The following is a 15,656-nucleotide window of genomic DNA, read 5'->3' as shown; positions in this document are numbered from 1 at the left end:
AGGTCTAGCAGGACAAGCACAGAGATGAGTCCACTGTCAGAGGCCATAAGAAGATCATTTGTAACCTTCACTAAAGCTGTTTCTGTGCTGTGATGAACTCTGAAACCTGACTGAAACTCTTCAAATAAACCATTCCTATGCAGATGATCTGTTAGCTGTTTGACAACTACTCTTTCAAGGATTTTTGATCTGAAAGGAAGGTTGGAGATTGGCCTATAATTAGCTAAGACTGCTGGGTCTAGAGATGGCTTTTTGAGTAAAGGTTTAACTACAGCTAGCTTGAAGGCCTGTGGTACATAGCCGATCATTAGAGATAGGTTGATCATATTTAAGATCGAAGAATTAATTAATGGCAGGACTTCTTTGAGCAGTTTTGTAGGAATGGGGTCCACACAGACAAACATCTCTAGGCTTTACAGAGAATGATATAAAAATAAAAAATAAAAAAAAACAGAGAGAAAATATCCCATGAGCAGCAGCTCTCTGGGTGAAAATGCATTTAAATGTCAGAGGTCAGAGGAGGGTCCTTCCTCTTTGAGTCCCTTAGTACCAACTAAGCATCATTTAAGCATCACAGCTTGCATACCATCTCCATCCCTATATGATCACAGTTTACCCATCTTCCAATGAAACTTGTTCCAGCGAGATAATTCACCACGTCACAAAGAACAAATCATCTCAATCTGGTTTCTTGAACATGAAATCTTGTACTCAAATGGCCTCTGCATTCACCAGATCACAACCCAATAGAGCACCTTTGGTATTTGGTGAAACAGGAAATCCATATCATAGATGTGAAGTTGACAAATCTGCAGCGACTGTGTGATGTTATCATTTTAATATGGACAAAGATCTGTGAGGAATTTTCCAACACCTTGTTGAATCTTGCTGAAATGAAGGCAGCACTGAAGAAAAAAGGGTGTCTAACCCAGTACCAGAAAGGTGTACCTAATAAGGTGGCTGGTACTTTTACATTTATTGAGGTATTAGGTTATCATGCAACATAATACAAATGGCTCAAACTGCTGCCTAACCAGGACGTACACAGTTCCTTTTTTTAATCGTTTATATAGCTCTGTTTTAAGTTCTATTTTGACATAAATAAAAAGAGGAATTCAAATAAGAAAAGACATAAAGCATGTCTACCTTGCTGATGAGAGCACTAAGTTCACCAGGAGTGAGGCTATCGTAAACACCACTAAAAATGGGAATGGCGATTATAATGTAGCTCAGGAATCCTCCAAGGTAGTCAAATGTGTTCACTCCAACTGTGAAAGGAGACATTACAGGCTTAGAGGTTGAGTGTACAAAGTAGTGTTATATAAGCATGATAACAGTAAGGTATAGAACTTTCTTACTATAAAGCCAGAGCTCTTTGTTTATGAGCCTCTTTTGAGTATACAGCAGAGCCTGCAGTCTGCGGTCCGTCCTCATGTGCTCCACTTTACCAGCTCTGCAAGTAGAGACAGGCGGATTTTTTTTTTTTTCATTTCGTTCTCTGGTTTCATTCGATTTCTGAATAAGCTCTATCAATACATCTTATCAATACAGGAAGATAAACTCAAACTGTCTGGCAACAATAACAGCCACCTTTGCAGCATCAGTAATGTTGTGGTTGTGTCTCACCTGTAAAAAGCTGCAGACTCTGCATTGACACGGATTTGCATGTGCTTGAATCTAGACATGAAAAAAACATGTGTGATAAAAATGTGCATCAATTGCAATTTAAAAGAGATCCATCTCGCTCATTTCCAGATCCTTACTAGACTACCCACAACAGTATATTTGCATGATTCACAGTTCAAAGCAATGTGGATGAACAGCCTCTCAGTTCATCCACTGTAGGAACAGCCGCACGTTTCACATGTCATGTAATGCTTCCTTCTGCACAAAATAGACCTACAGAGCACAACCTACTCCAATCAGAGGTGGAGGAGCAGATGATACAGAGCTATAAAGAATATGAAAATATAACAAATAGCATCACTTTTACAATAGAAAAGCACACAGATCAGTTTCCCTCAATAATCCACCAATCTCACTTCATAGTATACCCCTCAGGAGGCTTCTGTTGTCTACTCTCACTGATTTCATAAAGATCTGAATCTGACTGTTTAAAGCAGTGTGAAACCTGAGCTGGTGGCTCACAGAGATCATGTGTACCCTGAACTCATTATTTGAGGATTTCTCCATGTTTAATATAATCATTGCATGCTGTTGTGACAGTATATACATGACAGGAAATAAAGAAAACCATAAAAGATCCACTTTAACAGAAACCAGTTGATCTGTTCCTCTCTGAACACAAAGGGAGGCTGTTTCAGCTTGTGACAGATTCTTCTTTTAAAAAAAACAAGCTGATGCATATCCTGTGTTACACAGAAGGCATTGCGCCAAAGCCTACAGATATTTCCTTTTAACAGAACCCAAGTGTCTTTGACAACAAATACAGGAAGGATTTGTTTCAAACAAAGCTGGCAGAATACCCAAAGACTCTGTTAGAGGTTAAATCAATCTGCTGTTAGCACAAATTTACAAACTTATAAAGGCTGAACCTACCTGAAGTCTCCCTCCAGTTTCTCTTGCTCAAAGAGAGTTGACACAATCGGCCCCATGAGGATTTTATTGGCAATAGTCCCGATTACAAAGTAACCAAAGATACTCACAGGACCAATCCAGCCAGTGCTGCAAAGCAAAACAACTTTAGGAGCCCGTTACATCAAAATACATCAACAACACAACACTTAAAGTGCACGCAGTGATATTCAAAGAGTCATTTTGCTGCTTTTACAGCTCACATTTAACCTTTTTCCTCTCTGGAGGCCAGCATATCGAGTCCAGGCTGTACATGTTATATAAATGCAACCAGCGCCATTTTCAAAGGTCACCACCTATGGCACGAATACAACAAAGACCACCTGGTATTACTACAACTACGGCTGATGTAGAATTTGTTGAGCGCAGGATTTTTTAGAAAGGGTTAAAGGGGTCTGTTATTTTTACAAGGCTGTTATCTTCTCTCTAACTGACAGTTTTTGATAAAGTGGAAGCAAACAGAGTCATTTTTTCCAAATCTTACTGCAGTCTGATGATAAGGACAAGAAGGTTTATTGTATGTCAGAATATGCTTCCCATCCATAGTAGAGGTTGTTCTTTTGCCCTCACTGTTTTGCAGCCTGTTACTAAATTTAAGGTTGTTCTTTTTTTCCAGCTGGAAATGTCAAACAGAGCTTAGGGGTTAACAAGAAGCCCCAATTTAGCCTGAATTTTAATAAGGTCAAAGTTGCAGCAGACCTTTTGTAGAGCACATGTAATGCTTTAAATTACATATAACAGGTATTTATTCTTCTAACTTTCTAATTCCATCCCTTGTTTTATGTACTCTGGGCCTCTCTAAAGGACAGATATTCAGAAACGTGGCTGTAAAACTGTGGCACCCCGACATAGCTGAATGATCTCTACCACAGTGTGTGATGGGGTTGATCATACAGCACAACGTGCTCACCTGTGAAAGCAGTGGTAGGTGTAGTAAGTCAGGGTGAATGGTGAGATGATCAGGCGACTCGCCATGCTGCTCATCTGCTTACACAACCTCTCTGCATCCTGACTGATCCGCTGGTCTCTGCCCACAACAACGCAATTAGACAATGACAGCAAAACATTTTCATGCATAACAATACACCAACCAGGAAATGCATTCATGCTTACGGGTTGTCTATGTCCTCTCTGAGCACGTTGAGCGTGTAGTAGACTCTTCCCTGGAAGTAGGCTGAATGGAGGCTCTCTGTTAGCGTCTTCCTCCAGCTGACATACATCTGATTGCAAATGTACTGGTCAATACTTTTCAACTGCATGGGAGGGGAACAACAAAGAAGGGGAGAGAGGAAAAGTAACAATAAGTGACAATAACTTAAATAAAGATGTTATAGATCAGGAAAGACCTGCCACAGAAGTTCCTTTAAAAAGCAACATGCTTAAATAAGCTGACTAAAGTTAGTTTCTTAGGTTCAAAATCCAAGCAAACACAATCAAGACCAAATGCATGCGGCTATAAAATGGTCATGTCAGGTTGTCCTGACCATATAAAGTTGCTACTGTTACAGCATCAATCCAAAGGTGTGATGCCATGCAGTAAAACATAAGAAACTATTTATCAAACTTTTGACTTAGGTATTTGAAATGCGCATCTGAATGTAACAGATAATGTACACTACTAAACAGGTTCTGATAAATAAAGTATATGCAGTTGCAGAGACTTAGTGTTAATCTTATAAAAACTGTATATTTCACAAACCAAACCTGCACGACTCGCGTTAATTAATTCGATCCCAAGAGGAGAAACAAATCCCTTTAGGCTTGCTTCAGGAAGTGCATCCGGCATAAAAACGGCGCCAAATCAAACACAGAGCTACCACTGCGGTGACCCCTTGCGAATAGGGGAGCAGCTAAAAGCAGCTATTTCTGTTTCCTTAAATCCTTAAATCTACATATTTCATTTAAGCGTTTAAAAGGGAAAATGCAGTTTGACATACTTCTGATACAGTGCGTGAAACTGATATGCTGCACACAGAGTTTACACCTATTGTTAATTTCCAGCCCTTGTCAAGCTAAAATCACAATACACTATAAATACAAAAAAACCATAAATACACATATTAGTAAAATATACAGTAGTAAAAGAAAGCTGCAGAAAATTAACATTATTTCCAAATGTATGAACAGCAATTAAATTATCATATAAATGATTTAAATGACTACACCTATACCAATCAATATGAGATGGGTTTCTACTATAGCTTTAATTTGACCAGGTATGTGTCTCAATAAAATTAAAAATAATTTTTTTTCAGGGGCGACTCGCCCAAGAAAGCATAAACAGAAATACTGGACACGCGTGAGACAGCGTGTCTGTAGGGTGTTAATCTTATTTGCTTTGCAGGATAAATGCTACTGTGTTAGTATGTTTATGTTGACTTCTGTCGTTCCTCTGCTACTTTAACTTACTGTGGAGTTGAATAAAATGAGCACCATGGCAGTGCCCACCAGACTCCTGAAGCCTGAGTAATTTTTGTCTGCCAGCACATTGTAGAAGTGGCTGGGGAGGACTCCCACCTGGTAAATGATCAGCTGCTCTGATGACAGAAAAACACGTGTTAGCACATTGTATCATGAGGAAGGAGTCAGTTCAAACAGTGACTCATAAAAGAGCAAAATGATTAGCTAAAGGTCATCAAGAAAGAGACAAAGCCTCCTGTGGTCAGGGCTCATTTGACTGCAGTCAATGCAAGCTTTCTGATGCTATCAGAAGTTCCTCAAAGTTAGACCACAGTCTAAGTTTACAGTTTCCTCCTCTTTTTGTTCTATTACACTCCTCCAGCTGTTACCTGCCAGAGTAACGCCCAGCAGCGTCCCAAACATCAGGACACTCTGACTGGTCCATGATGGGAACAAGACCTTCTGGATGCTGCAGAACCTCTGCACAAACCTCCAGTCTAACTGTGGCCTGATTTGTGTGAACAGACAGAGAAAGAGTGGAAATTACAAGATATTTTGAATGACCTTCACTCCTCATTCCCCAGCACCACCTTAAAACCCAAAGAGTGAGTGCAGAAAAGGTTCCTACCTGTCCCTGCCTCGGAGATTTGTCTTTTCCAAACGAGGCATGTGCGCGGGCGGCAGATGACTTGCTTATGTACACAAAACTTCACATAAGTTGTTCGTGTGTCATAAAAGCCGATCCAGCCGGCAGGTCAAGGTAAACTAAGATTAGCAACAGGAAAACTTTTAACTGTTAGCGAAGAAAGTTGGAAACAAAATTCAACGAAAAATCTCTAAAATAACTACCTCACTTACTGCTGTCACGGCTACATTAGTTAGCCAACACGTCATATAACCTTAATGTAATAAATCCTGCTATCCTGCTGCTCCACTGTGAACCACAGGAGTAGAGGAAAAAATGTTTTGGACGGTAACTGTCAAACTACGGACTTCCGGGTTATCAGGTGACCAGCAGTTTTCAAAATAAAAGCTCAAATAGCTTTTAGGCGGAATTTTTAAAAATTTGAAAGCGATTCTACACGAGTGCACGTGCACTATATAATTAGTCTATTTATTTTTTATTTTAAAAAGTATCAAGCGCCAATTTGAGATGTTCAAAACATTTATTCCTGGAAAAAAGCAAAAAATACTTCACAGGGACACCTAGGTGGGAATAAAGCCTAATCACACTCCATCCTGCTTTAGGTTTTTTAGATTCACTTTTTGCTGAATAAGAGGTAATGTACAATTAAAAGATAATGTACAATCATATATAAAGGCTTTTCCACTACCATCTCAGGTGAATAGAAAAATTAAAAAAAAAAAAAAAAAAAAACAGAGAAAGAAAAATAAAGAAAATAAAAATATGTAGCTGCTAGTCAGTCTTTAAAATAATTTAACTATATAAACATAGAAGCAACTGAAAAATTCTAATGTTTCTGGAATAATATTTAATTATGAAATAACTGTAATATGGCAAAAAACAAATTGCTTCCATTGTGGAATGACAAGTTAAGAGTCACATTTGATGAAATTCTTCTATTTTTCCTGAGAGTTGATGTCTTGAGAGCCTTCAAAGTAATTTCAACAGAAATCTAAGATTTTACAGTCCCTAAGTTTATATGTCTTCTTCTTTTTTGTCCATTTGGCCACAATATTTACAATATTAAAAAACACAACACACTAGCATAAAAATCCCAGATGCACTAAATGGTTTCCATCAATTTTCTTAACCGCTTATCCAGATCCATGTTGTGGCCATCACTGGGTGAGAGATGGGGTACATTGTGGACAGGTCTCCCATCTATATTGTGAGTGGCTTCACCTGAATTTATTTATAATACAACAAAATAAAATACTCTTTTTTTCTTTTTAAAATATTTTATTTTTTATTGTCTCCAAATATTTTAAATGCACACAGGTATCAGACAACAAGAGAGAGAAAAAAAATGAGAGACCTGATGGAAATAGCAGATCTATAAATATCCCTACATGTTCTGATATAAGTCGGGCATTGATATTCGGACTGATTATTAAAACAACACAAGAAATTACAAACAGTTACAACAATCAGACAACTTTTAGGGTCTAAGGTTTTGCAGACTGCGAGAGTAAGGAGAACTGAAACGTCTCTGGCATTCAGAGCAATAAAGTATGAATAATATATTCCTTTGTTTCCCAATACAACCATTCATCAAATACAATGATAAAATAATTTATCAAAAATATTGTTTTTCATTAATTCTCTACTATCAATCGACTTAATCTAAATTTGGGCCAAAGTTACACAGGACAACGCTGAATATGGAAATGTAGAAAAATAGTGATGACATATACGACCCACTAAAAGGTAAAGAGCCCTCCGTATTTACATACAGATCATTAAATGTCCTGACGCCTGGAAGCTTAAATACTTACAGTATTTTTCATCGCTTTGATTTACAGATTCATATTTTGGTTTAATTTCAAAGAGTCAAACTCTCCAAAAACAAAAAAAAGTTACATTTGAACAATAGATTCCACAATGATGAATATGAGCATCATTACAGTACTTTATATTTAAGTAGCTCCAGTTAACACTTAAATATGTTGACCACAGGTGGATCTTAAAGGATAAGGCAGGTGATATCCCATCCATTTAATAATTCAACAAATCCCCCAAAAAGATCAAAACCAAAAGTCACATTACTTTTAAACTCCTCCAGAGCATGGCTGTCAGCTCATAAACTTAAGCCAGTGGGTTTTGCAGTTTTTAGCAAGTAATTATTCATAAATAATTAATACTTGTGGTTTTGTCTGTATCAGCATGACTGCATACGTGAGCTGTTGTTCTCATGGTAATGAAACGTCACAGCTGAGGGGTGTAGTACAAACAAATTTCCCCATAGCCAGGCTTTCTTTGTCTCTGCTGGCTCAACAAAACCTAAAACCACAATTGGAGATAACAGATATGACAACAGTGGTTCTTATCGTTCTCTGTTAGGCAAGGTTTTCTGAGTGCTAACAAAGAGGGCATTTCACAGGTCACGTGACTCTTCTTCTTCTGCACAAAAGGTTCCCTGTGTCTGTTGCCTAGTCGATCAGAGATGTTATCAGATGATAAATTGGTGATGCATGAAGATAACATAAATGACAAGAGATTAATGCTGCAGAAAATGATTAATCTTGGGATTTATCCCAGAGCCATAAAATAAACATTTTAATTCAAGTTAATCATTTTAGTGCCGAGTGAGCCCTCTGAAACTTTCAGCTGCTCGACACAGCACTTTAAACCATTAATATGACTTTGTAGTACACCCCTCTGGCTGGATACACACCGCACTGTCAATCGATTCATTACTGATTCTAGTCTTTTGATGGGATTTAACGATAATGGAAACACATAATACCATAGGACTTATCCTTTAAAATGCCCTTAATCATGCAGAAACAGAGCCTTCCCTTGTGTCAAAACAAGCAGCATGTTCACCATATCAACAGGACATGGCAGTTTGCACACAACAGTTAGGCAAGACCTAAGATCTTAAAGAGGAGAGGCACAAAGCACGCACAACTAAAACCCACAACACTGTAGACGATGTAACGATACGGCAGCTCCACTTTCATTTGCTGTCTCGCCCGTCTTACATCGTCCATGGGCAGCCCAAATAGTCGGCATAAGAAAGGAATAGTCACTGCTTTCATAATCATCCTCGTGACGAGGAGTACGGCGACTCCGATGAAGAAGCGTAGCATGGAGCGCAACACCAAGCTAACGCTGAGTGATGGCAATGTTAGAGGAAGCGATGACAGTGGAGGATCCAGCTGGAGGCCCAGCTGATAGTTCACGTGGGAAGCTAAAGCAGCTCCTGCCCCAGTGCCCAGAGCTTGAGCTGTATCGCCCCGAGAGGTGCTCCACGAATCCAGAGAGAAAGCCACAAGTCCGAAGCCCACATGTGATATGACAATCATAAGTGGAGCGTAGCTGCCCATCATGTAGTAGTTGTCAATCTTTCCCAGAATTGGTTGGAAAAAGGCGAGAATAAGGAGGGTGTACAGGAAGCCAGTGATTACCTCCTGAAACACAGGGACATAAATCATTGTAAAGCAGCAAGACAGTTTCGGTAGCATTTAAGGAAAGACAGAGTGCTGACAAAGCATATTTAGGGCTGATGATATATGTTTAATAACAATTTAACTTTTTTTTTTTTTTTAAGTAACAGTAGTACACACATCCAATAAACAACCAAATAAAAAAAATGCTTTGCTGCTACCTGTCCTGTAGGAGGTGCTACAATTACACTTTCCTCCATGAAACATGTCCTTTAAGTTGCAGATTACTCCACAGTCATAAAAAAGTCCAGTTAGGATCAGGTGAGGTGCTGACAGATGAGCAGGTGTTACCATTGGAAGAAGCAGTATCTCCATAGAGCTGCTACCAGGTCACAGGTTTGCAGGTCACAGTATCTAATCTAATCTCAGCGCTTTAATTTGTTTATTGGCTCTGTTAACATCATGTTCCATGAATTATAAATGTCAACTTCAACTTCATCGTAATCAGAAAAAAACTGAATTTGATACTAACAATTGGAAAAATAATGCTTTGTTTTCAACTAAAAGTCATCTGACAGCTCCTCTCACTGCAACAGTTGGACCGAAAGTAGTTTTAAGTATGCATGCAAGTGATATCTGAGATATGCACGCCACTCGCAGCAGGTATCGTGACAGTGGAAGTTCTCAGAAATGCATTTTGCCTTACCAAAGTTTCATATTGAGGCTACACTAAGACTATAGGATAAGAAGGCAAATGCCTGCAGGCCATAATGGAAGTAAAAGATGCTGAATGAGGATCACCACTGAGAACATTTAATTTCAGGTTAAAAACTGCAGCTGCTTACCAGAACGGAGTGCATCCCCATGTAGACTCGGCTTACACAGACCAGGACACTCCAGCTGAGAGCCACACAGAAGCCCAAGAGGAAAGGATACTATAAGAGAAAACAGAGAATGCATTAAAAAAGCTGAGAAGATGTCGTAATTGGAACAAAGCCAAGCTACCCAGGATGTTCACCATCAGTGGAAATCACAGCTTTAAAAACTGCTGTGATCAGCAACCTAAAGCATATTGTATTTGAAACTGATGCAAGGGTCACTGAAAACGTGTTGTGAAAACAACTCTGAGTCTCCATTAGTCTGCCCTTTGTCACAGTAGTGCATCAAAAGCTGAATGCTAACATCAGCATGCTCACAATTGCAGCAATGTTGAGACATCCGTTTACCATGATTAGCACCTTACTCAGCGTTTCCTGAGTAACATGACACGACTATCAGTTGAGAATGGCATTACTTGTGTAAACTAAATGCAAACTGAACTATTGGTAGAGTAAACTACGACCTGATTTTATCCGTGTGCGAAAATTCGAGTTAAGTTTGATCAATATTTATCGTGGGTGGACGTGAAAGAGTTACAGATTTCCTGGAAAAAGTTGTTGAGATATTTAATTCAGAACCACAAATGTCAGCTTCACCGTGGTGCAAGATGAAAAAATAAATAAATTAGCTGCTTCATCCTCTGAACCAATCAGTTGGACTGACCGAAAAACCAACAATCAATTCTAGCAAATATTGGCCTCGGAGATGGCTCTCAGCCTATCAGCAAATAAGAAGCCATTTACCAATGGCAGTGGCCAATGATTATCTCTTGTTCCATATTAGCTTTGGCTAAAGATTTAAAAATAGTGCAAAGAAAAGCTGGAAGTCTTTACACCAGCTGGGTTATTTTCATAAAACCTCTGGCACAAAACGGATAATAAATAACACCAAAAAAAAAAAAAATTAAAACCAAATAGCCGCACTGGCTATCAGCCAAATTGTCATCTATATATTTAGATAACCCTCCCGCCATACTATGACAGCTTTTTATGGCGTATATCTTATCTTTTGAAACCTTTTGTAACCTTCTTCTCTGAAATTTTTCACCTCTTCCTCTGAAGTCCTGACACTGCAGCAACTTAACACGGAAGAAGGTTCATGCAGTTCAGAGAGCTACATTTATTCAGTTCAAGGCCTGGTTGCAGGTGTACCATCAACACACACTTAATCAGGTACTGAGCGCTTCCTCCCTGGTGCTGACCTTCCTTTCTCTCTCTTTCCATCCTTTTTATCTCTCGGCACAAACCCCCCTTTTATATCCTCTCCCTCTCTGTTCCTTACTTTTGTCTCCGCCATTGCTCAAAGAAACGACACAGGCCAAATTCTTAGGCAGCTCCTGTTTTTGTCTCTGCTGTGTCCACAAAATAGAAATAACAGTTTAAGAAGAGACATATAATGGACCCCTGTTATCTTTGTTTCGTGTACTTAGGCTTGTTTTACTGTACCACTGTGAAGGAAAACATAGTGAGGCAAATGAAAGACAGGTGTGAAAAAATGAGGTCTTTCAAATCAAAAAAAAAAAGATTAGGTAAGCATTAACTGTAGTTTTATGATGAATTCACTACTCAAAGTTGCATTTAAGAGTTGTTGCCACCTCTATTTTGGGACAGAGTACATTTCTTTTTTTGGTCATTTATTGATTAAAAGTTCTCATCACTCAATATAACCCATTCACAGCTTTAGACACATGTTTATCTGTATTTATTGATGCGTTTTAAGTTCAAACCATTTTACTGACTATGCAGGCAGTGGATCGCTTTTGTTTGGAGCATGAAGGCTGGAAAAAAAAAATGTTTTGTGTTCTTCGATCTGGTCGAACTGGACTTCCCCGCCCACTTTCCTAGAAAACCGACTCAATCAATGGATACCTTTGACACTTTCTCCTCCCAAAGCGCATTGCTTCCTGCTCTTGCTCTGATATTGTGATACTGTTCATTTAAATAAAAACAAAACACAGCTTGGTTCTTTCTCCTTATGTGAACCTCTGTAATCCAGCTGTCAGTCCACTTCTTTAATGTCTTGTTAGGGGCACAAATCAAAGCATAAGCTTGATATATTACAGCTTTTGTTACGATTTGATCTAAGCTGTGCTGTTCTTCATTAAAGACTGGTCACTGAAGACTAACTGGGATTTAAATGGTAGTCCTTTAGTCGGATTGGCCGGCTCTTTGACACAGAGGGGCCCTGCACAAAATAGTGTATGCTGGGCTTTCTGTTGGTTTGCGCTTTTCAATGTCAAGTTTACATGAAAAGAAAAAAACTAAACAAAAAAGAAAACATTTGGACCCTACCTATGAACTTGGCACCTCTGCCCACCTGTGCCGTGAGTTATCAAAGTGTCCTCATATCCTGTGTTAAAGCTAGACCTTTGAAATCTAAGGCAACATGAAGAAGAAAAGCATTTACAATGGTGTTCAAAGAGCATGCCTTGACCTGGAATTTCACATTTACAAATCATTTCTGAAGACAGCATGTTTCACTGAGTAGCATAACAATTGGAAAAGCTTTGTATTGAGATCGCAGTAAAAGTAAAGCAAGCTAGTATTTGACAGATGCTGTCAAAATATTCCAAAATGAGCCTCTGCAACCTTTAGAAATCATATTTATGGCTGAAATATCACAAAATAAAAAGTTCACCAAGTGACACAAAAAAAAAAGAACTGAAACTGCTAAAAGGCATGCTTACGCAGTATTTCTCTTGCATATCCAGCATATTTTATATTTGAGCAACCAAAAATAAAATTGTTGCCTTTGCAAAGTAAAATCATTAAAAGTGCAATTTACAACAAGGTTTCATAAGCGGCCTGTACTGGATTAAAATTCATTTTTGTTTATCAAATGGCCAAATAAAATAACAGGAAAATATATTAACTTTTTTTTTAAGTCAACACAGACTCATGTCCTTGAATATATGCAGATTAAACAAGCAGTCACCTGTGTGCAGTCATATCACAAAAGTCTATTCTAAGCCTCTGCTATACAGCTGAAAGTAACATCTAGTGCTCCTGCAAATGCAAACATCCTTTTGTACAGTCCTCCAAAATCCCAACTGCACAGTGATCAGTGTTGATGACCCTGTGCTGAATTCAGAGTTCACCAGGAATGTGAGAAGTGTGAAAAAAGCATCAAAGAAAACAAAAATACAGTATAAAACATACAGGCAGTGGCTGCAGTGGACATTTTTAAAATTGTTTTTAATATTTAGTTTCACTTCAGCTCTTTGTATGTTATAGCTTCAATCTTCTCCACGGCTGGCTAGTGGACCGACAACAACACAAACATGAGTAGCCCTAAGACCGGTTGCACCACATATTTTTTACACTGCCCAATCTGACAAGAAACACTCTTCAGCAGAGAGACAGGCAGTCCAAAAAACTGCCAACGGACTATTTACAGGCTGCCATAGCTGAACAATAATTTCCCCCTTAACAGAATACAGACTTATGTGTTGGTCTTAAATGATAAATTCTGATAAGCTATAGAAATCTCGCCTACTATTTCAGTTTTCTGAAAGATGATTATAATTTTAAAGGATGATCCACTTTGCAGGACCAGCAGATGTATCAAATAGCACTTTGTAGTAAAAACATAAAGCAACACTGGGGATTCAAACTCCAGGGGTGTAACAGTGTGCATATACAAAGCATATGCATCCTGTTCAGGCCTGTTCCTGTCCAGAGGAAAGCCATTGTGTGGATTGTGCCTTGAACACTCGGCTATGAAACTGGGACAAGTGGGATCTCTGTTTTTCACACAGTCGGAGAGTACTGGAGTCTCTCTACAACTTTAACTACAGTAATCATAGTTTTATTTGGATTGATCATGCTGACCACCATGCACAATGAAACATTCAACTCCCTAACTGTCCATTCTGGGACAGAAAATACCCCCGCTGGAGACAAAGATCCCCTTTGGGGTTGTGTCCACTGTCAAACTAATAAATCAAACAAAAAGGTTTTTTTTGTTGTTGTTGTTTTTTTTTTTAAATTGCATATCTTATAATAGTAAAATATCAAACTGCTGCTACAGACAAACTGAGCCAGTGAAGCTCTGATCTAGTCGCCTAGACGTCAGCGGGAAAAAACTTTTACTGGACACTGTAATTTAGTTGTTGTTTTTTTTCCTTCTGGGGTCTGTCTAGCTATATATTTATTACACTTTTTAAATCCGATTAAAGCCCCTGGACTGTGTACATATGCTCACCTGCCACCGTCCGTAGGTCAGCATGAAGAGACAGAAAGGCAGGGCCGTGCCCGTCATGGCGTGCGTGGATGGCATGCTGTACTCGGAATTGTAGAAGACCTCCACCTTTACCACAGGAGGAGAGGCCGGTCGGGACCAGCGGATCATGTCCTTGGTGGACTGTCCCACGAACAGGTTCCAGGCCCAGACCACGATGAGTCTCCGGCTGACCAGGGCGTCGATGTTCCATAAGACGAAGGGGAAGAAGATGATGAAGAACATCTCGTTGCCCAGCTCAGTGCCAAACGTGAACAGGTAGAACAGAAACTTGTTGTGGATCAGGAACTCCTGACCAGTATCTCCGGTCAGTGAGTTCCTCCGGAGGGGTTTTGCTATAGTGGTTTCTGAGTCTGCTGCTGCTGCTGATGAGCTATCGGGCCCGGTGGTGTCGTCTCCCAGCATCCCGTTAACTTGCGGCGTGGGACCATCTCCAGCTGCTCCATTTCCAACACCTGCATCTGAGCTCTGTGCACCTTGCTGGACCCGCTTCCTCAGCCCAGGACGGTCCGGCTCAGACACCCCGCTCTCCGGTGCTTTCGGTGCATCCGGAAATGTTCCTTCAACGCCGCAGAAATGTTGAAACCTTGCTACAAGTTCTGGGTCCTGAAGATAATTACATATCTGCACAAACGTCTTTACAAAATTCGCCATATTTTAAAATAATTTATATCAGTTAGCAAACAGGGGTTAACTCTATTTAGTCATAAAAAGCGGAGTTCATTATCCAGGAAGCTAGACAGAAGTGCAGCTCGGCGGCCGTTGCATTCCTCTCAAACAAAATACCACAAACCGAGCTAGCAGAGCGGCTAGGAACGCCTCTATCTGCTACCTGCAACCAAAGCACCGACCTTGAATGACAGCATGGAAACTCTGGCCCCGAGCATACAAAGTCCGTGACAGTTAACCATTACTTCGCAGCGTATGTAACGCGAACTCATACAAACAACAACTAACTGCGTCAGGCCGTTATTCCTCGTTTTGCTAGGATTCTTCTTCGTCTGATTTAATGTTGTCAGGCCAATGCACATGTTCAGCTAGCACCCCCTGCTGAACATGTTGCACATTACACATGATTCAATTACTGCAAGACGATGATGATGTGAGGCATCCCGTCTGATGATGACTGATTAAAGAGATACATTAAGACACTTCCTCTGTAGTTTGGTTAGGTTAGATCACACTACTACATGTTGTTTTTTGCGTTCTTTGCATAGCACTAGCTTATATCAAATATTTATTGACACACACCTGTCAGAGATTCATTGTAGGTATGAATAGATTTGAATAGCTTAAGAAACTGATACACAAAAAAGAAACATTCATTTATTGAAACATGTGCAAATACTGTGTATGAGGCAAAAATAGAGTTCTAATGAGCTCTAAAATAATTTTTTGGTATGACCACATTTATTCATCAACACAGCCTGAACTCTTGCAAGTTTTAAGTTGTCTTCGGGAATAGTTCT

General features: G+C 39.4%; 2 protein-coding genes across 4 annotated transcripts in view; both read right to left on the bottom strand.

Annotated features, from left to right (window-relative positions):
• Positions 1–6,016, bottom strand: part of abcd4 (ATP-binding cassette, sub-family D (ALD), member 4) — a 12,274-nt gene extending 6,258 nt beyond the window's left edge. The window contains exons 1-10 of one of the 3 annotated variants that reach the window (XM_005914447.2): positions 5,845–6,016; positions 5,624–5,760; positions 5,385–5,503; positions 5,005–5,132; positions 3,709–3,848; positions 3,506–3,622; positions 2,560–2,685; positions 1,627–1,677; positions 1,359–1,453; positions 1,147–1,268 (exon numbers count right to left, since the gene is read on the bottom strand). In XM_005914447.2, coding sequence (XP_005914509.1) covers positions 1,147–1,268; positions 1,359–1,453; positions 1,627–1,677; positions 2,560–2,685; positions 3,506–3,622; positions 3,709–3,848; positions 5,005–5,132; positions 5,385–5,503; positions 5,624–5,664 — 939 coding nt within the window. In that variant the 5' untranslated portion in view covers positions 5,665–5,760; positions 5,845–6,016. Of the gene's footprint in view, positions 1–1,146; positions 1,269–1,358; positions 1,454–1,626; positions 1,678–2,559; positions 2,686–3,505; positions 3,623–3,708; positions 3,849–5,004; positions 5,133–5,384; positions 5,504–5,623 lie in introns of all 3 variants that reach the window. The other 2 variants (XM_005914448.2, XM_014338197.2) reach the window with 2 other exon arrangements.
• A 1,925-nt stretch (positions 6,017–7,941) lies between these two features.
• On the bottom strand, positions 7,942–15,199 carry LOC102308742 (sphingosine-1-phosphate phosphatase 1). Its single transcript, XM_005914450.3, has 3 exons — positions 14,152–15,199; positions 9,915–10,004; positions 7,942–9,093 (listed from the first exon to the last, which is right to left on the bottom strand). The coding sequence occupies exons 1-3, from the start codon at positions 14,839–14,841 to the stop codon at positions 8,542–8,544; spliced, it is 1,332 nt and encodes a 443-aa protein (XP_005914512.1). The 5' UTR covers positions 14,842–15,199; the 3' UTR covers positions 7,942–8,541.
• Between the last annotated feature and the right edge of the window lie 457 nt (positions 15,200–15,656).

This window comes from Haplochromis burtoni, unplaced genomic scaffold (genome assembly GCF_018398535.1).
Source record: "Haplochromis burtoni strain Fernald_Lab_line unplaced genomic scaffold, NCSU_Asbu1 Contig_8, whole genome shotgun sequence".
Taxonomy (NCBI): domain Eukaryota; kingdom Metazoa; phylum Chordata; class Actinopteri; order Cichliformes; family Cichlidae; genus Haplochromis; species Haplochromis burtoni.
Note: the sequence above shows the minus strand (reverse complement) of the source record. Positions and strands in the feature narration are given on the sequence as shown.

Coding starts and splice junctions, on each gene's coding strand:
- LOC102308742 (XM_005914450.3), bottom strand. CDS start 14,841: ATGGCGAATTTTGTAAAGACGTTTGTGCAGATATGTAATTATCTTCAG. Junction 10,005..14,151: donor TGACCTACGGACGGTGGCAG/GTGAGCATATGT, acceptor TTTCTCTTATAG/TATCCTTTCCTCTTGGGCTT. Junction 9,094..9,914: donor TGGGGATGCACTCCGTTCTG/GTAAGCAGCTGC, acceptor CCTGTGTTTCAG/GAGGTAATCACTGGCTTCCT.